The sequence below is a fragment of the Platalea leucorodia genome (genome assembly GCF_965183815.1).
Source record: "Platalea leucorodia genome assembly, chromosome: 5".
Taxonomy (NCBI): domain Eukaryota; kingdom Metazoa; phylum Chordata; class Aves; order Pelecaniformes; family Threskiornithidae; genus Platalea; species Platalea leucorodia.
The window spans coordinates 61,792,114-61,813,030 of NC_138827.1; the positions used below are offsets into that span (position 1 = coordinate 61,792,114).

At 39.1% G+C, this 20,917-nt stretch overlaps 1 protein-coding gene across 3 annotated transcripts in view; it reads left to right on the forward strand.

Moving 5' to 3' along the window:
- LRRFIP1 (LRR binding FLII interacting protein 1) overlaps nucleotides 1-20,045 on the forward strand; it is a gene marked incomplete at its 5' end in the record, with an annotated part of 119,353 nt that extends 99,308 nt beyond the window's left edge. For 2 of the 3 annotated variants that reach the window (XM_082312048.1, XM_082312049.1), the window contains 3 exons: nucleotides 908-1,000; nucleotides 3,305-3,446; nucleotides 5,150-9,059. In XM_082312048.1, the coding sequence (XP_082168174.1) occupies nucleotides 908-1,000; nucleotides 3,305-3,446; nucleotides 5,150-7,263 (2,349 nt within the window). In that variant the 3' untranslated portion in view covers nucleotides 7,264-9,059. Of the gene's footprint in view, nucleotides 1-907; nucleotides 1,001-3,304; nucleotides 3,447-5,149; nucleotides 9,060-13,255; nucleotides 13,303-14,267; nucleotides 14,386-14,872; nucleotides 14,953-15,630; nucleotides 15,736-17,147 lie in introns of those variants that run through there. The other variant, XM_082312050.1, reaches the window with a different exon arrangement.
- Nucleotides 20,046-20,917: the final 872 nt, after the last annotated feature.

Consider the following 20,917-nt stretch of genomic DNA (forward strand, 5'->3'; position numbering starts at 1 on the left):
CACAGAGACCTTTGGGAGAGGGCAACCAAATTACTATTCAAGATTTTAAATAACTTATTATTTTAGTTACTGTTAAAGCAAGTGGAATAGCAGCATATTATGTGGTTGTGATCATACAAATGGAAATCTTCCCTAAGCTTCTGTCTTACAAAGCCATTTCTGAAGAAGTGAAGAAATATTTTATATGGTAAGGCTATATTGATATTATCACATCTCCTTTTATGTTCCATCTTTAAAATAAATTCAAAGGTTTTGTTCATAGTGACTTCTGGAGGATTCTTTTTTTTTTTTTTTTTTTTTTTTTTTTATTCCGGAGTATTTTTACACACCACGCTCTCTTCAGAAGACCTGTGGGAGAGTTGTGCAGTTTACTTGGTTGAGAGTTGAATTAAGTTTTACATTAATTCAGCATCTGACAGCTAGTGAGTTGGTGTTAAATAATAAAGCCATGATTTGTGTTAGCTTTTCAGAACTGGCTCTTTAGCTTGGGGCATTTGACTGGAGTGCACTTCAAAACATATAGTTCCTGGAAGATATGGTGTATTTTTTTTAAAGTCTGCAATGTCTAGCTAACTTTTAGTACATAGTTCTGTGGAAAGAGTGGGTTAAATTCCCATCCATTCATCTGTGAAGTCTGTAGGACTTGAGTGTAAAAGCTATTCACTGCCAGCCTGCTGCTCAACTTATGAAACTGGCTAAATTATGTCTGTTGCTATATTTGATGGAGTAATAGTTTCTTGGAAAAAGGACAAATAAGATAAAAATTGTACTCATGTGGGATTATGATTAGAGGAATATTCAAGAATTGCATTGCAGTAAGCATTTTTTTTTTTGTCGTTGGGCTTCTTTTTTCATGGGATGCTATTTTTGATCAATAAAAATGTCATGAATATTTCATTATTCACAGGAATTTGAGAGGGAGAAGCATGCTCATAGCATATTGCAGTTTCAGTTCATGGAAATGAAAGAGGCTTTGAAGCAAAGAGAAGAAATGCTTGCAGTAAGTAGCTTTTTTTTTTTTTTTTAATGGCTTCTTTAATTGGTGTGGTCCCAGTTAGCAGTAGGAATGTAAGAAGGTGAGGCATGGAGAATTTTATTCCCTACTCAAGTTTCTCACCTGAAGAAATACTAGCGTTTCAGGCCAAACAGGTTCAGAGCTGACTAATAGAAATAGTACTTTCATAAGTATTATCTGAAGTTGGACTTCTTTTTTTTGCCTTGTCCATAATATGAAATAAGCTGTGTTTTGGACAGCTGTTTGTGGAGATGCAGAGGAAACTGATGGAACTGTCTAACTTTGTTGCAAGTCTTCTCATGGATAGTAAGATTGTCTTTGGGAGTGTAGGTTTAGCTGAGATGTCAGAAATGGTGAAACTGTATATGTAGATACTCTTTTACTTTAGCACCTGACTTTTTTCATTCTTTGGCATCGCTGCAATCTTGACCTTCTTTGTTAACATGTTACCTGCTTTCTGTCTTCTTGTTTTGCTCCTGTCTCTCAGGAAATCCAACAGCTGCAACAGAAACAGCAGAGCTATGTCAGGGAAATTTCTGATCTTCAGGAGACAATAGAGTGGAAAGACAAAAAAATAGGGGTAGGACTGTCAACTCCTGAAATGTGTTCAGAATGGCACTGTCGTTCTCCAGCTGATCCTGCATTTGCAAAACCTCCTTAGAATAAAATCCTCCTTAGTGACTATGCTTGGTGTGGCTGTCTTACTATATTACCAGTGAACTACCAAATAGCAGATTTTGTCTTTGGCCAGTATCGTAAAATCCAAGAAAAATTTAGCAGCTGGTCTGACTTCAGAACCTAGGGTAATTTATTTGCTGTGGTGCACCATTTGTATTTGCCATATTGAGAAAGGAAGTGCTATTTATAATGCAGTTCCATCAGCACTGAATTTTCGCTTATTCAGATTTAATCTGCAGACTAAGAAGAAACTGCAGAGTCATAAAGAAGTAACAGAGCTATTTATGGGCTATTGGGATGAAAGTCTCTTAACTCTCTCTTACTTCTCATCCCTTCCTACCACCCCCTATCAAAGCCAAATGGAAAGCCACTCTTAAAGGCTTTCTTTTCTAACAGTGAGCACTGAAAGACTTTCTGAATATAGAAGGAGAAAGAAATCTGGCAACTTGTCCATGCTTGTGATGTCCAGTAACTTGTAGCAACTTGAAACTCAAAATGGTTTAATTTTTGTTACTGTTCTATTTGTACTTACATAGAAATAATGCGGGGGTTCAGTAGCAAAATATGCATTTGCACATGGTACATCCCAGTCTAAAGATGACTTAAGGGCAGCTTTCAAATTAATTGAAATCTACTGCACCCATGATGGTAAGCCATGGAATAAAAAGACTATTAAAATCTGCTGGGCCTGCTTTCATGCCCTTCTGTTAACACATGGGAATGGCACAATGTCTTCAATGTGCATGTTGAAGCAATATGGATATGAATTAACTTGTCTAGCAGATAAGAATTTGAAGGATTCCTAGTGAAGGATTGGGCTTTGAATGTCTTTAGTAGGAATTCCTGGTTATTGAATAAGCTGTGCATTTCTTGGATTTGAAGTTTATCTGTGTGTATGTAAACTTGGTCCTTTATTCTGTAAACTTTACCTTTTTCATACATGCCACTTCCATGAATCTCTGAATATCTAAATCTACTCATTCTTGTTTACACTTGCTTTTCATGGTCTTTACTTGTCTCCCTTCCTTTCTTCACATCTCCTCGCCCTCTGTCTGTGTTGGGAACTCAGGCATTAGAGAGGCAGAAAGATTTCTTTGATTCCATAAGGAGTGAGCGGGATGACCTTAGAGATGAAGTGGTTGTGCTGAAGGAGCAACTGAAGGTATGCAAGAGGAATAAGAGAAACTGCTGACCTTTTCCTCCTGTACATTTTTGCAGAAAATTTTAATCTAGCTCACCAGCAAGAACTCTGTTTTCATGTTGCCTTTAAGCTGCCATTTCAGGAACTTTCTGTGTAAAGTCCTTCCACCTGATATTGACTGTGAGCCCTTAGAATAGACTGTAGTATTAAGCAGTTGCTTTTGTAGGAGATGCTTCTCTCAGGAACATTTTACGCAGCAGATTTATGTTTAAAAAAAAAAAAAAAAAAAAAAACAAACACCAAAAAAAATCCCAGAACTGTAATATTCTGTGCTCTTTTCTGATTTCCATCTGTGTTTAATGGAACGATTGAAGCAATTGCTTATTCAGAATATCGAGGACAAGAACACCTGAATAATCCTTCCCTTTCTGAGCAGCAGGCTCTAAAGCATTGCTTTTGCTTCTCCACAGAAACATGGAATAATCCCAGACTCTGACATAGCCACCAACGGGGAGACATCAGACATTCTTGATAACGAAGGACACTTGGATTCTTCCAAAACTGTTCCAGACACAACTCAGGCATTAAAGACAGGAGGAGATGGGATGCTAGGTAAGTGCTATATATCCTTTCATATCTTTCTGTCTGTCCATTCATTCATCTTTGCTTGGAGTTTGGGCATTTGTCAGTGGGACAATTAACACATCACGCAGCATGCTACTTGTCAAATCACTTCCTATGCATTTTTCTGCTTAATATTTATTATCACTTCAAGTATGTTGTGCAGTTTCCTGCAAAGGCAGACTTCATTTCCTATTCAAGGCGACAAAGGACGAGAATACAAATATTACATTACAGATAAGTAGCAATCATTCAGATTACTATTTAAACCCTGAATTTGAAAATTGACCCAGAATAATCCTACTGTTGTTCAATATTTTTCAGCACATATCCTAAAGAATCAGAAAAAAAATAATTTTAGTTTCCTATAAAGAACTTGTATGTTGGTTCATTTACATACCTGAGAACTGTGTCTGCTGAACAACAGTGCTGGGCACTGTTAAAACAAACTAATGGGTGAATTCGTTGTTCTTGGTATCTAGAACTATTGAGCAGTTAATATTAACACTTCAACCTTTTTACTTGTTATGACAGGATTAACACTGTTAAATTCAAAGAGTATGACTCTCAGATGGATAGTATTAGGAAGGAGAAATCTGGTTGGCAAAAACATTGTTCTTATGCACTTGTGATGAATGGCCACTCAGAGAACTTTCGTACTAGTGGAAGGAAAAGAAATAAAAGATATTTTTTTTTTCCTCCTGTTTTTGTTCTAAATGAACGTGCTAATAAATAGCAACAGGCAGCCAACTGTTGCAAGTGCAAGTTATCTTGCTTTTAGCTGTCGGCTGCTTTTTCCTCACTGAGTTTTTGTGTGGAAACAATCTGGAACACCAAAAACAAGGTAAGGGTGTATTTTTAAATGTAGTATGTTTTCTGTTTCTCCTTATTCTGGGTTTGGGTTTGTTTTTTGGTGTTTTTTTGGTGTTTGTTTTTTTTTTTTTTAATAGGTACAACACAGACCCAAAAGCTAACTGGTAACCACAAACACTGTTGTTCTAATACCTGTTGCTTCTAAATATAAGTTGAAGAAAAACTGTTTACGAAAAAACCCCAAAACTACAGAAGTCCTCATCCCTCTGGGTGGATGAAGTGGCTGTAAGGGGTACTAAGTACCTGAGCTTTGATCTGTGTTGGTAATGTTAAACAGCTGAACCATTTGCTTGCCAATCAGATTTTACATTCAGTGTTTGTCATATACACTGATGATGCCTGTTTATGATACGTAGGAGTAAAATACTACTGAATAATCCTGGATTACTTCGTTATAATGGCATCAGACACACACTCTTGCATGCACAGAGTGGTGTTAGGGTTAAAGTTGTAGAGAATGTTGCTGAGAAAAAATAATCTTTACTGTTAGTGTTACATCTGCAAGTATTACTGTTAAATTGCACTGCTTGAAATAGTTGTTCTCATCTACAAAAGCTGTAATTCACACAGTCAAGAGCATAAATCTTTTACTTTACAAAAACACAAGCCAGCACCAAAGACTTCTTGCTTTGAGAGGGTGGTGGTGAATTTCACTGATCAAAGCCCCCGAACCCTTACTAATTCAACTGCTGCTTTGCCTCACATAATTGGCAAAAGCTGATCTTTCATTAACCTGTTCTTTGATTCATTCTCTTTTGGGTTTTAAGTGGGGAGGTAGGTGCTATGGTGTGGTCCCTTCAACTTTCTCAATGGTCTTTTAGGCAAAGCCAATGAAGTGGACATGAAAAATGAGATTTTGGAGGATATGGGGAAAAGAGAAATCTTGCAGAATACTGAGCATGAGGAACACAAAGAGGAGTCTGAGGAGCAGGAAGTACAGACATTGCATGCTGATGAAAATGCAAAGGCAGAAAAAATGGTTGAAGAACGTGATGCCCTGTCAACAGTGATGGTACCATCAGATAGCAGGTTTACAGAACAAATTCAAAGCCTTACAGAACATGTATCAGGGAGTGCTTCTTCAAATGATGATAGTGACACAGATGATTTGAGAAAGGAGACCGAGTCCGCAGGCACAGCAGTCCAACAGCCTGTTAGTATGGAGGCTGAACACCATGACTTAAATGCAAAGACAGATCAGAATGCGGAGGTGGGCTCTCTGCAAGGTCATCAGATTTTTGAGACTCCTCAGGAAATGCCTAGTGTCCTAGGTACAGAGCATGAACTAGAAAAAGCTGCACCTGAACAAGAAGAAAGAGAGGATCTTAAAATGAGCCATGCCCTGAGTGATAATGAAATGGATCAGGAAGCCGACATCACAAGTGAGAGCTGTGAGTTGGTTTCTGACCAGGCAGGGCTACCAGAGGTTACAGTAGCAGGCTTGCTTAGTGAAGAGGTAAATGTGGAGAGTCATGCTGAGGGACTGCAGCACTCAGAAGAAAATGCTGAAAATAAGGTTACAAATGTCTTGGAGGAAGAGCTTGTTGAAAGCAAAGACTGCACTGATGGAAGAACAGATGAAACAGGAGGTGATAGAGCTGAAGAAGAAAATGAGGTTGGGAATGCAGTTCAGTGTCAGATGAGGGAAACAGAATCTGTGGGTTTGGAGGGGACAGAGTCATGTGAAAGTGGTGTCCCAGCAGATACAAGTGAAGAGGAAGGTGGAGGAGATCAGGCACGCATCCAACCAGTTTCTTCAGAGGACAGTCCTTCAGCATCATCAGAGGAACAAAATATTCAAGATAAAAGTGAACTTGAAAATGCTATGGCTGAGAAGGACAGGCAGGAGGAAGTATTAATAGAAGAGCTGGAGATGTGTTCAGATTCTGCAGAAACAGGCGAGCAGGAGAAGGCATCTGTGGAGGCTGTAGGCTGTATTACTGAGGTAAGAGAAAGTGTGCTGCAGCAGGCAGAGCCAGACACAGACGTTGTGAAAGAGGTGACGACTCAGGAAACCGGTTTAGACCCAAGTCTTTTAGAAGACAAAATTCAGGAGTCAGAAGTGGAAACAGAGGATGAGTCTGGGAAAGGAAAGGAAAGTAGGACGGAACGGGTAGAAGATTTAAAGCCAAAGGTAGAAGGTCAAACAGTTCAGTGTAGTGAAGAAACAACAGGTCATACAGTGGGAGAGAAAAATACTCCTTTAGAAGGTGAAGGGCAGAATATAGTTAAACAAGAGGAAGGTGAATCTAAAGAGGAGTCAACTGTAGATGTTAGTGTAACTACTGAAAACAAACTTGATAAAGAAACACTGAAAGAAAATGAGAAAGAGTTAGAGCTTGCGTACGACTGTGGTGGTGGATTTGCTTCTGAGGAAGGTGCAAATAATTCCCTGGCACAGAAGGCTGAGCAGGATGAAGATGTTAGTGAACAAGTTAATAAATTGGAGGGTCAAGCAGAGGAAAGACTGGAAGATGACAGTGATGCATTTGATTTTGAGGAGTCAAAACAGATACTAGAAACTGATGAAAAATGTGATGGAGAGAAAGCTGATGCACAGAAAGGAGAGGGTGATGGAGCAAATGGTGGTGTTGAAAAAACTGCCCAAACAGATGAAGCTGGAGAAAGAACAGACAAAATAGAAACTGAAGACACCTTGACTGAAGGTGACAGCTTGCAGCATAAAAAAGAAGATGAGCCTGAGGAAACAGGGTGCTTGCAAGGGGAAGCGTCATGGAAAACTGATGAGAAGACTGATGTGATGGAAGATGAAATCAAAGCATCAGATTGTAATAAAGTGGAAAAAATACCAGATGAAAATGTTTTGGAACAGGATTTGGAAAGTGCTGGCAGTAACAGGGATGAAAGCAAGGAGGATTTGCAGGGTGGTAGAAAGAGTAAGGGTAAATCCAGAGATGACTGTACAATATCGTAAGTTCAAAATCTCAAGACTACATGAGTTACATGCCATTTGATCAGTCCCAGTACAGAAGCATGCACTTTGCACAATACATCAGACCTTAGGAATGCTCTTAAGGTTTTTTCTTTATAGGTAACTCTCATCATAATACAATGTTATGTAAGTGGTAATGATGCAAGTATTAAGTTATTCACTGACGTACCTAGCCACAAGAAATCGTGCGTGGGTTCGGTTTTGCTGTGTCTCAGGTTTAAAGTTTATCACTAAAAGAGCAAGTTTCACAAATCAACTATTCAGACTATCTTGCAATTAAAGTACTTTTAGTGTGGATAACTGCTACTGAGGAATTTCTATATGAAATTCTTTTTTTTTTCCTAGCCTAGATGATAAATGTCTTGAATGTACTTATGTGCATTGGACCTTTGTGAACTTATGTGCATACTTATGTGTACTTACACGCATTATATCTAGAGTAAGTACATTAACGATTCATGAAGGAACTCAGTAGATCAGCAACACTGATCTGATGTTGAAACTTCTTTCTGAATGATTAAAACCTAGGAACCAATTTATTTTTTTATTATGGAAAAAAAAAGATACTTTCATTCCACTTTGTGTGTATTTCTAATATGGTCATACTCCAAAATATAGTTAGATCACTGTGAATCTGCTTAGTCTAAACACTTTGGAAGAACAATATACAGTTTGAAGAAAGTGCAACATACAGGTCTTAGTTTGCTGAAAGGAATAAATATATACATGTTTACTTCATCTAGGCACTTTGTACCACAATAGGCCTTTTACACCATGTCTCACATGGGTTTTTTATTTTTTCTAAAGAAAGTGTCAATACACACTGTATTGTGCGCTTAGGTTTGCTATCAAGTACTGTCTAGCTATAAATATATAAAATATCTATTTTTCCAAGAAGATTTTTGTTTAAAATTGCATTTCCTTACTGCGTTATATTTTTTGCAAACTATGATTCTGAAGGAATACTTTTATCTCTGAAAAATTCTTTCACCTTCCTTTCTGGAAAGAAGATAACTTTGCATGTCTTAATTCTTGTTGGATATCGGACCATAGACGACTGTTGTTCTGTATACTAGCCCCCATGCCTTTTCGAAAAGCTGAATTGCTGGCATAAATTAGACACTTTGACTCCATTGGTGTATTTCTTCATGCATCTTTGCTAGTGCTTGGGAGGAAGAGCATGTTTTGCATAATTAAAAATTCATTTAAAGTTGTTTTAAGCAATGAATGTCCCAAGGGAATGCAAATTGAGGAGTTGGGGTGGGGGAGCTATGGAAGGCTGTATTTGTGTCGATGTTACAAAGTTGATGGAGTACAAACAGACTGCAAAATTTCAAGATGTATATCAAAGTGTACTGAGCTGTATATAATTGAAATAAACATATTTTATACTTTAAATTGTCTGTCAGAGCACTGTTTATAAACCTGCATAAATATTTAAATTATATAATTTCAAAAACATTTTTCTACAGCTTTCTTTGTTAAATTTATCGCGTTGTGCTATGTAGCTAGAAAAGCTGTCTTACTAGGAATGGGCAGCCTTGGTGTTTGAGGACTTTTAATATGTGATGGCACCCGTAACTGTAAACTTACAACAGGACTGTAAACCTGTAACTCTTTTCATACGGCTTCTCTCCAGCTTACAACAGTTCCGGTATGGTTTCTGTAAGTATTAGCCATTGTTCTTCTTAAGGGTTTACACTAAATGCTAACCTAAAAAGTAATAGATCTTAAAAGCATCTCTTCGTACCATATAGCAGTGTTTGTTTAAAGATTTGTCTCTGCTATACTTGCAACTGTAATATATGGTTTAATGTTGAAAGTACTTTAAATGTATTTATATTTAAATGTTAAATACACTTAAATATATCATTAAATGTGCTTGCCAGGCTTCACCTATACTTGTGGATGGATCTATAGGCAACTCTGAGTTAAATTAGGCACATGCCAGCATTTCCTGTATTTTTCGTACGAGTTGGTTTCTAACAGAAATCCTTCTGGATGGTTGAGGGAATTAATAGTGAGCTGTTTTTAACTAGCTTTTCCACTTCAGAAAACAAAGCATCTCTAAGATAAGTCCTTTTTAAAGCCAAGTCACAGGAGAAATGATAACAACTGTAGTCTTAACTAACTGCCCATGTATCAGCTTTTATCCCACAGTAGATGGCCAGCTCTCGGTGAAACTAGGGTAGGAGCAGGAACATGGACAGGCAATGAAGAATAGCTGATGTACTGTAACTCCATTCTTGAATGTTAGCTGCTTGGTACCTCTGGCAGCTGGTCCCTGACTTCTGGAATTGGGCAAGTACCATGGAGGAGAAGGTCATGGTGTTCTTCACCTCTTTGGTTTTTGCTTGAGTGTATGCACATCGAGGGATAAATCATCTTGAAGATAAAGGGGCACTGCGAGATGTTACATTCCAAATTTAATAATTTAAATATTATATGCCAGCTAGCATTTGAGTGAAGTGTGTGCCATAAGAGGGGAGGCAGGGACAGTGTCTCAGGAGGAATTCCCTAGAAAATGCATCTTTTGTAAAGTTACACAATTGAAAACAGTTTTTGGCATTTTCCCTGTGATACCTAACAGATACAAGATAAGATCTAGCTTGTCCCTTTCATTGGTTTTGACTTTCAAAGACAACAAAATATCAAAATCAGTCTTTTCATGAAGTCTAACATGAAACCCAAGAAATCATGAGATGAACTAACATCAAGATTCATATTTGCTGCTGCTATGTTACCCATTTTGTTTTGAGCAGGGACAGTCTGCTGATGTGTGCTGCAGTGAGCATCACTCTTGGTGTATAAGACTTTTTTGTCTTTCTGAATAGCTCCAAATGCTTGCTGGATTTTCTGTTCAATATCTAGTGGCCCCTGTAGCCCAGGTTTGTGCGTTACTGCGAATTCAGAGCTAGCCTGAAATGCTTTCAAAAGCAGTAGCTGAAGAAACTCCCCCCTCCCCCCCAATTCAGCAAGTAATAGTGAAAGGCCTTAGTCAGTATTTCCTCTATTGCAGAAAAGAACAGTCATCCTGCCCCCCTCAAAATCAGTATTGCAAGCTGGTGTCTTCTAAATCCTATGCTTATTCACTGTCCCAACAGCCTGTCCCCAGCAGTACCCCTCTTCTGAGAAAGAGAGGAAGGCATTTCTCAATATTGGTTGTTGTTTTCTCATGATCCAGAATAAATTGACAGATCTGGAGGAGTGTTACCTGACCTGCTATTGATCTGACAGTTGGGTTCTTGCAAACTGCTCTGAATAGCTGCTTGGGGCTGCTGGTGTGATTTCATGGGATGCCTTCCCAGCCTCCAAGTGCAGTTTACCCCTCTCATTTGCATCAGTATTAATTACTTGCTGGGCCGCACATCCGTACAAATCATTCAAGTTAAAACCAGCTGCTTCCCACCCCATGCTCTCCTCCAAGTAGGAAGAGACATCAAGGGTCTGTGGCTGATAAGGGGATGTTAGGCCAACTGTTAAGCTCCTTTGTACGTAAGCCATGAATTGGTGCAGTGAGTAGCCTGGGAATCATGTTACCAAAATTAAATTTAAGTGAGTTTTCTGTGTTAGTGTGGGGTTTTAAGAGAAGTGAAACCTAAGAGACCTTCACCTATACATGCAGAAAACTTTTCTACATGTATGGCAATTTTAGCAAACTGATTTCTTCTGTGGTCTTGTAAATCCTGCTGCCAGCACGTCATCTGTCCCAGTGGGGTGCACAGATGTCCATAACGAGGGAAGAGAGAACTGATGGTGAGACTGGATTTCAAGGGTCATCCCAAAATGCTAACGTCTGCTTTGCAGGGAAAGGGGTTGAGGGAAGCTGATGTGCTGGAAACCGGAGGAGGTGTCCTTTCTTCAGACAGGCATACATCACCCCACAGCAGTGGTTGTGCTAATGAAAGTTACATAGCTGTGTGCATGACTAAGTTATTTTCAGGATCAAGGTGGATTATTTGGCCCCTTTAGCGCCAATAAGTTTGGGCTAATTTTGTAGTGACTTGGAGGCTTCTTTCTGCATCCGTCCTTGTTCTCTTTTCAATTCTTAGTAACTTCATTTCTTGATCTCTGCTGACCTGCGACTCCTAACCCTATCTCCAAGTCTGAATATCTTTTTCTTTTACTGTTTGCTCGCCTTGCTTTTTTCATTGACCTTCATTTTTCTTCCCTTTCGTTCATCTTTTACAGAATTTCTGTCTTAAGCTTCCTTTCCTTCCCATACAGATACGTGAAATTGTTTTATTATTTTGAAGGGATTTATACTTGTAAATTTTTGTTACTCTTGATAGTTTACAAAAATGTGGTTTATTTTATTTTGTTTATCCATGTCAATGCTCAGGTGTAACAATGTTGAATGTGTTATAAATGGCTAAAAAAAAAAAAAAGGATAGGACTTGAGGAGGTTCAAAATGAATGCATAGAACTGCTGAACGGGGATGTCACATTAAGATCTGTATTTGGGTATTGCATCAGAAGCCACGGTAAATGTTTTATTCCCTGCTCTAGAATGGCTGCTGGTATATGGGAACTTGTATACCCAGGAGGGGAATGACTTGCTAGACTGTAACTAGCTAATGGACTGTACATGTCTGCCATATAGAGGGACTTCATTTGAAAACTTCAGTTTTCCCCACGATTTGATTCAATACAGACTCTTTATTCCCTTTACTGTGTGTGTTAGCAAGAAAAATGGTGAACCACAAGACTTTGGCCTGTTCAGGAGTTAACAACAAATGGAGGACTTAAGTGTTGGTATTTTTAAAGCTTTTTAAAAATACTTAAATCTATCAACAGAATTTACCTGGTAAAAGCCCACCAGTGTTTCATCTGTAATTTGTCAGTTGCCTTTTTTTCATTTGTAATTTGTCAGTTGCCTTTTTCTTGAGTGACCTTTGCATTTTAACCATTTAATTAACAGGCCAGCTCTTATATGTGGAGTTGAGCTCTGAACACCCACTGGCTTGGTTCTGCACAGGTGGCCGCTTGCTGGCAAGGGAGGCAAGCTAAATAAAACTGCAATAAGCATACACGTCAAACTTGTGGAGTAAGACCTGCCTGAGGTCAATATATCCTCTTCTAATAAGAGTATTTGAATGCTATGTTCCGATGTACTTCTGTTGAGGGGTACCTGAACAAACTAAGGTTGTTAATTAATGAGGTAAAGTAATTATAGTGATAGAAAATTTGTGAGTTAAGATTTGTTGCATACAGTACCTGCTAAAATGCTTTCACATTTTGCACTCCTTAATAGGGAAGAAAAAACCCAAGTGATTTGTTTACTTAGTTCTAGTTTTTTCCAGTTGTCTCATTCTAGTGTGTACTTCATTAATCAATGCCGCATGTATCCATGTGCTGATCTATAGCACTTCCAAGTCCAAGTATAACACAACAGTTGGTCCAGGTTGCCCGTCGCCTACTTGGTGTTTGACCATTGAATTGACTATGAAGGATTAAAGAGAAAAGAATGTTTTACCAGACTGCTGCTTTTGAAACAAAATAATTTAATGGGCGAATGTTTTTCTGGTTATAATAGTGGAGATAACACAAAATCTTATTGCCATGCTGTTTAGTAAAAGAGGTGAAGATTTAAAGTGCTGAGAATGTGCTTAGCTGTGATTATAGGTGTTGACAGTATTTTCATTATGTTAAACTGTAAAGATTTGTGAGATTTTGTGTTGCAGTTGTGTTTGACCCTAGAGTTCTTGCATGCTAACCTAACGTAGAAGATTAGCCTCTTTGCATGCAGCTGGGTGCTGCTACTGCCGTGACAAGCATGTTCTGTGAGAATGACATAACCTCCCCTGGCTGCAGCCCCTTCCCAGCCCTGTCTGTGGCCTCATTTTCTGTGGTACGTGCATAACTACCTTCATCATTAGTTTCACTAACCTTAATGGTTTGGTCTTATATCAGATGCACTCTGAAATGTGCAGCTTGATCAAATCGGCACTGAACTTTCAGTTTTCTCTTTCAGACAGGATGAAAAAACTCATTGATGAACGAGAAACCTTACTAGACCAGGTAATCACAGGAAAACTGGAATGCTGTGTGTTTACTAAATCTGTGATAAGAATAGTAGAGATTAAAAAAATCAAAATAGCCTTAACGTAAGGTATAGAACAGCAGTGGCATTGCCTTTCAGAACGTGTGCTGGGTTGCTTTTGCTGAGGACGTACTGCATTGCTTGCCACTTCATTCTGCCTCTGAAATGCTTCTCCTGCGTGTTAACTCAGAATACAGGGGAAGAAAGATATGACCCAGTGTGCCTGTTCCATGGTTCTAACCAGGCACATTCAGGGCTCAGAGCATTGCAGATCGCTGTCCTGATCGCAGACACCTAAAACTCCTCCATGACTGTTTCTGAAAAATAGTACTTCAGATTGGCCAAGCTCAAGGGGAAAAAAAATATGGTCCAGAAATTGTAGAAGCAAATTTTATCTCCAAGAGTAAGCCTCCCTGATTGCTGGGTCTCTGTGGGCAATGGGCCATTTGGAAAGAAATGCTGGAGGAATTACAGTAGATGGGTAAATAGCAATTAGAGTAATTATTGCTGGTACCGTGATATTCCATAGCAGATACAAAGCTTAGTCAAAAAATTTTAGCTGATCTGTTTCTCTGCAGGATGCTCTATGCTTTCATTTATGGATTTTATCCTTGGCCTTGAGACTTTATACACAACCAAAGACAGTTTTGGGTTTTTAAGAATGTTTTACATGAATGTGCCTACAGAACATTTATGGGTTTTCTAATAAAAGTCATCTTCCACTTGTTATGTTTGGTCCTGAACTTACGCATAAGTGCTGATACTTAAAATATTATGAGTCATTTGCCAAAAGAATTTCTAGGAAATTATTTTGTAACAAAAGATTTTTTGGAATTTAGGTTTAAAAAAATATAATCTGTTTTATAATACTTGAGTGAATTTGAGTACTGAGCCACAATTCTCCCGTACTGTTTTTAACGACTAATTATTTTGTGTCCTTCAGATTAAAAAATTAAAGGGACAACTGGAAGAAAAGCAAAAGAATGGCAAGATCGAAAATACACAGTCAGAAGATGAAGTTCTAGAAAATGGGACAGATATGCACGTGATTGACCTCCAAAGTGAGCTACGTTTTGGTTTTAAGAGAAATTTTGTGTCCTGCATGTGAGCGAGAAAATGTATCTGTACAATAACCACATGGCTCTAAGTAAAAATGAGCCTTCAGTTTTAAGGGCATTTGAAAGTGGGAGCCAGCCACGCACCTCTACTAGAGGTGAGGGAACAATTATCCTTTGTCTGAACAAGACTGCAATTGGAAATCTCCCTTACGTTCCCCAGGATCGCTGGGCTTGAGTTCCTGGTTAATTCTGCTTTCAGAGTGGTCAAAAGGGAACCAGGCAAGACTGGGAATAGCTCCTACCTGCTGGGCACTGAGTGGGGCTAGCTGTCAGCTCTGATGTAGAAAGAAGCTTTTTTGGCAGACAGCGTTTGCTGGTCTACCGCTGCCCCAAGTAGATGCCTATGGCATGGCAATTTTATGACGGATGTGTTAGAAGACACCTGTTGACACTTGTTCTGACATCTCTGATAAATCTGCAATTCTTTTAGGAGATGCCAACAGACAGATCAGTGATCTCAAATTTAAACTAGCAAAGTCTGAGCAAGAGATAACAGCATTGGAGCAGAATGTAAGTTTCTGGGTTGTTCTGTTTGTTTAGGCATGGTGAGAATGCAAAGAGAAAGTGTATTTTATTATATGATAAATGAAATCATGATTACTGTAATTTTCCATTAAACTAAGAAGCAGGAGTGCTGGACCATCAGGGCTACTGCACTTACGTCATAAAGACTAAAATGCTTTCATTTATGTATGGGGAAGAGTTAATATGTTACTCATCTTTACTGAAGGAAAAACGTTGAAAGACAAAGGTATATTGAGAGCACTTACTGAATTCTTCAGAGTACTTTCTTATGCCTAGCTATCAACAATTTTTAAATGGCTCCTGGCATATGATGTAGTATATATGGATTTTCTACAAGAGTGTTCAATTTTGACTGTTTGCTCTTGTCCAGAGTATGTCAGCGATACTCTTGCTAAGATAAATTTAGTCAACGGACTGCACTTTTTTCTTGCTGGAAGCATATTAAATATGGCTATGTATAAAAGGTCTGGAGTAAGTTACCATGGCCAGGCTTCCTTGGTATATTTATTTTTCCTCAAACTATGCCTTTATTTTATTAAAGAAAAGTGAGCATCTCTCTGGTTATTGCTTAACTACTAATGGAAGAGTGAAGCTTCAGAGTAACTTCTTGGTACAGCTTTTAATTCAGAAAATTTTAATTCAGAAAATTTGCTTTCACCTTAGGTAATACGATTGGAAGGTCAGGTAGCCCGATACAAAACTGCTGCTGAAAATGCTGAAAGAGTAGAAGATGAACTGAAAGCAGAGAAACGCAAACTACAGAGAGAGGTAACTCTAAAGGCAAACTGTCACAGGCTAGCAGTCAGCCTGCACTTCATGAGGGGAGACCTGTCTGTCTGGTACATTTTAGAGGAGGAACTACCCTTCTCAGTAGAGCAAAGGATAGATGTCTACTTTTTCTGTTGCTTTAGTTATTCGTTCTAAATGTTTAACCAAACTTTCAGCACTCAAACTGGTGTAAGAGTCACAACTGTGAACTCCCACTGCCTTTTCACCACTCCTTCCTAAACTGACTTGCAATACCTTGCGTTGTACCAGAGTCAGTTCTCCCGAGCAATTTCAAGTTCTACTTGTACAACTTGAATCTACAAGCAGCATTCAAATGCTAAGATTTGCATGCTACTTTGCAGCTGTGAATGTTCACACGGTTTGACATGCATCAAGCTGAAGAATTCCTATTTCTACTTTGCTGTCCTTGTCCTTTGTTGTACCTGAAGACTCAGTACTTTGGGTGCTATAAATTCTGAGTTTGTAAATACAAATCACTGGTCTTTTTAGAACATGTGATTCAGAAATTACAACAGTAGAAAGCTGGAAATCCTGCTGTAAGGTTAATTTGGGCGCTTTGTTATTTAAGCACAGTGCCACACCTTACCAGGAATGACAGTCTAAACTTTTAAGCTTCAGAGTCTGAACTTGAGTGCTAAATGGATGTGAATCGTTCTTATTGAGCCTGTTTTTCTTGCTCTGTCAATCTATTCATGCCTGTTTGCTGTAGTGTGTCCATCTGCAGACTCTGTCCATGTTTCTCTCTCTTAAGGCACTGCATCTTCAAGCTGTCTGTAATTTTGACCTTATTTGTCCTACCAAACTTCATGTTCTTTCTAAGTAGCTGCTACAACCAGCTTAAATATGTTTGTCAGCTTCTTTCACACCTGCCTCCTGACTTTTGTTCAGTGTGGCTCTTTGGTTTTTCTAAATACTCCTTCTGCTCTGCTGCCTATAAATATTGCTCTGGGCAGTCCACTTCCCTCTCCTTACCCCCATCCCATGGTGGATTTTATAGAAAACTAAAGCAGCAAAGTCACGGCTGTGGCTGTAGTTCCAGGAACCAGAAACATGAAAGCCAGGCAGCGAGACAGGCGTATGTCACCCAGCAGCTCTCTCTGAGCATCCATGCCTCTGAAGCTGAGGCAAACTCTGAGCCATTTGTTCAAAATTCTGTAAATACCTTGGATTCCTGGAACTGTGCCTAGAAAATATCTCTGTTTGTGGCCTTCAAAGCAGTTAACACAACATTTACTTTTAACTCTGCTAACAGGAATTTTCAACTGCTTTATCTTGTAAGGAAATTCCAGCAATATGGTCAATTAGTGTTGGTAACTACAAACCTTGCTTTATCTTTGGAAAGGGAAAACACTGCGAAAGTTATAGGGTTTTTTTCTGCTTCTTTCCTTCAGCTTCGTTCAGCATTGGATAAAACTGAAGAGCTTGAAGTCAGCAATGGTCATCTAGTAAAACGCTTGGAGAAGATGAAAGCTAACCGGAGTGCTTTACTGTCTCAGCAATAACCACCACCTTTCGATGGAAACTACTACTACTACTTGACAGAATCAGAACAACGTTGCAGATGCTTCTGTCTCTTGCTGTCTGGGATGCTTTGTGCCATGCCTTCTGAGAACAGACAACCCCAACATTTGCTACGTGCCACCCAGTTGTGGTTCTCTCTACGCAGATTAAAACCTGCTGCACTATATACATAGGAGTAGCTGATCCAAATGGCTGTGCCTGCGGGGGCCCTTCTACACCGCTCTTTGGGTACATTTGAAGTACAATATCCGTCTACCGTATAAGAAGCACATAGGGCGTCGCGTTAAGTTCTCCATCCAGAAGGCACAGCAGCCATTTATTGCCATTTAAAATGGCATTCAAAGAAAACACTTTAATGGGACTGGAATTTTGTGTCTTGCTGAAAATTTAAAAAAAAAACACTGTAAGTTTCGGACTTTCTCATGACAGTATCTGTAATTTAGTGACTACGGTAGAGTTATTCATAGTAGGTTTTTCATTTACAAATCACTGTGGAACCACAAGCCATTACAAAGCAAAACTCCTTCAGTGGAAACCATGGAAGAAGATGGTCTTGGAAGCAAAAGTGACCTTAAATGACTTTGCCAATAAAACAAAGGTGTTTGGAGGGATTTTTGCACCAGTTGAATCATAAGACTATTTTATTTCAGGGTAAATAGGCAATAGCTTCATTGAGTTTTCAACTTTTATTTGTATTATTTAATCCCGGCTCTTGGAATTGAAGTAAACTACTTTTAAAGGATGTAAGGTTGCATTAATAAACCAGCATAAGGCCGTTGTTTTAAGAAATGGTGGGTTTTGCACTTAGATCACTCACTTTGGTGCATTTGTCAAAGCAAGTGTCATTTGCTTAAACAAAGTATGTAATGGGTTTTTTACATCAGAAACTATTTACTGGTCCATGAACTACTAGGAAACTATGCCGCTACAATACAAGTTTGATTTTTAGAAAAAGTTAACTGATAAGTAAAGAAGCACTTTAGAAAATATTACTGCCTATGGTTTTTCTACAAATACAGAAGTAGCGAAGAATTTCCTTCTAAGGTCACTGTAAAGGTTTTCCACTTTTCATGAAAAATAGCATAACCAACTGAAATGTTGCGGGCAGTTTATTATACACAACTAGCACTACAGCTCTGGTTTATTAGAAATTATTCTGAATGTACTACTCAAAGGAGAACAGCAGTTACCTGAAGAATAAAGCTGTCCTTCCCCTTTCAGCCCTAACAGAAAAGCTTGCGAGTAAGGCAGGTCACCAGTCCCTTCGGAGCCTGCTCCCGCTATGAAGCAGCATCTCCTCTTCGACAGGAGCAACCTTCTGTCGATGCTGACTGCCTCAATAGATACGGTTCTATCAAGCCAAATCCAGACCCTTGGGTCGTCTTCTTCTTAACTTGGTCTTCAGACTCTCCGGTCCAGATCTTTCCCTAGCCTCTTCCTCGCAGACTGGAGGTTAGAGTATAAACCGCTGCTGTTTTCAACTTTAAGGGGATCACTGGTATCCTCTTAGAGCACCTTCACAAATTAAATAAACCAAAAACAGTGTCTGAATGTGTTTCTCTGGTTTGGCTAGAAAATAACACCTTTCTCTTCATCTCTTCTGAGTGTACCCAGAAATTTAGGAATGAAGTACTGAAATTAATACTCAAGGAAAAGGATGAAGGCGGCTTTTTGTGTGTCCCTGGGGAAATAAGTATGTCCTTGTTGATCAAATGTGGTGGAACATGGGGATTAAAGGAATCTTTTAAATGAAATTTCCACTCCAGCTAGGGCTTTGGGTTCTTTTTCTTTTTTTGGGTTTTGAGAGGAACATTCAGGTGCAGAGCCAGGTTTCTTGTGGAATACCTCAAAATCGCTGTGGATTACCAGTTTACAATTTTCTGTGGTTGACTTGTGTAATTTCTGGTGTACAAAGCCTCTGGGGCCTAAAAAATAAACTAAAGGTTTTTCAGAATGCAAACAAATGTGCTAAATACAACATCTTACTACCTGATGATACGGTGTGTGATTGCCACCAGTCATCTTTTTATTTGTGGTAGTGGTGAAGACTCTCTCGCCTGGCAAGATTCAAGAGAAACAACCTAGCAACTAAGTGTTGGTCCAAAAGGCTAAAAATAATACTTTGCTCATTAAGAAGTGATGTGTTTATTATTTTGAAGTAGATTGCATCTCGCACCCCATAAGCATTAACCTCATGACAGAAATCAGATGTGGATTTCAACCTGGATATGCTCTTGGTAGAAACCTTTGTGTGTGATAAAGTAGCTGAATGTTGAAGCCACATTTTTTTTTTTTTCCCCCTAACTTTCAGTATGACTTAGCTTTAGAATAAGGGAAGAAAAAGTACTGGTTGTTTTACTGCAAACTGTTTTATGTTTTCCTGTGAAGAATGTACCACAACAGGGCTTTGAATGGTAATAATAGCACATGCCCCGGTCCTTTTAATTGAGCTCCAAACGGGAGAGCCTCGGTACCCAGCCTGCTGATTCAGAGTGGAGCCGAGGTGGTGGCAGCCTGGCGAGGAACGGCTCCTGGGGGAACCAGGACGGGTTTTCCTAGAATTCGTATTTAAAATTGCTATCCTTTGTTTTATTTTTAAATGTTAAATAATTTTATTGTTTGCAAATGGAATGTTACCCGAAATTTTTCGTTTTGTTTGTTTTTTTTTTTTTTAAATCAAATCTGTTAGGAGATACAAGCGTGGAAAAGGAAATTCATTAGCAGAACTCGCCAATAAAAATGTCACTTGTTTGGGTAGTTTTTATGGAGTGGTCTGTCATGATGATGTTACTGGTAAAAGTTCTCTTGAAAAATACAGACTTTTTGGATGATGCTGGTGTAACGGGCTCATTTTCTTAATATATTACTGCATACACAGAAACGTGAGCAATACTGGTTGTAAAATGTACAAAGGCCAAGGGCCTTTTGTGAGTAAGGGCTCTGGTGTGAGACATACCCCCAACTATTAACGTTTTTAATCGTGGGGTGCACTTGGGGAGGCCGGGGGACAGGGAAAATGTCCCATCAGGAGCAATTTGAATGGTATTGCTAATGGTATTCATTCTCCACTTATGTGAAGTATTTATGGTGAACATAGAGGTGACCCGCATAGTAACTTTCAATAGAAGAATCCTTCACAACACATTCATCAAAAACATGTCAGTTTTGGTACGAAGTTCCCTCTTTCACTGACCATGAGTGTTGCCACACAGCGATCACTGACATAAAATACACTGAGGAGGTTAGGTTAGTGCTTATATCTGCTTTTTAAAATTATTTAGATAATGAATTATTTGGTTTTGGAGTTTAGTTTGTTTTAGGCAGCTAAGCAATGTTTTGCACACTTTATTAAGAACTTTACATGTATGTGTTTAAAAGGAGGAGTAAGGGCCAGAACCAGCCTTATAAAAACAACATGTACATTTACGATTGGTAACCTGTGTAGCAGAAACTGGTATTTACAGGGTGACGCTCCCCAGTTCGCTGCGTTCATCTCCACTGCCTGCAATAACGCTCCTACGGACTGAAAGCCTTCCAGCTGCTGGTGGGTTTTAATAACCGTACAAGAGGACGCGGTGCTGTCCCCCGCCGGCGGCGGTTGGGGCGCTCTGTGCCGCCCTCAGGGAGGCGGAGGCGCCCG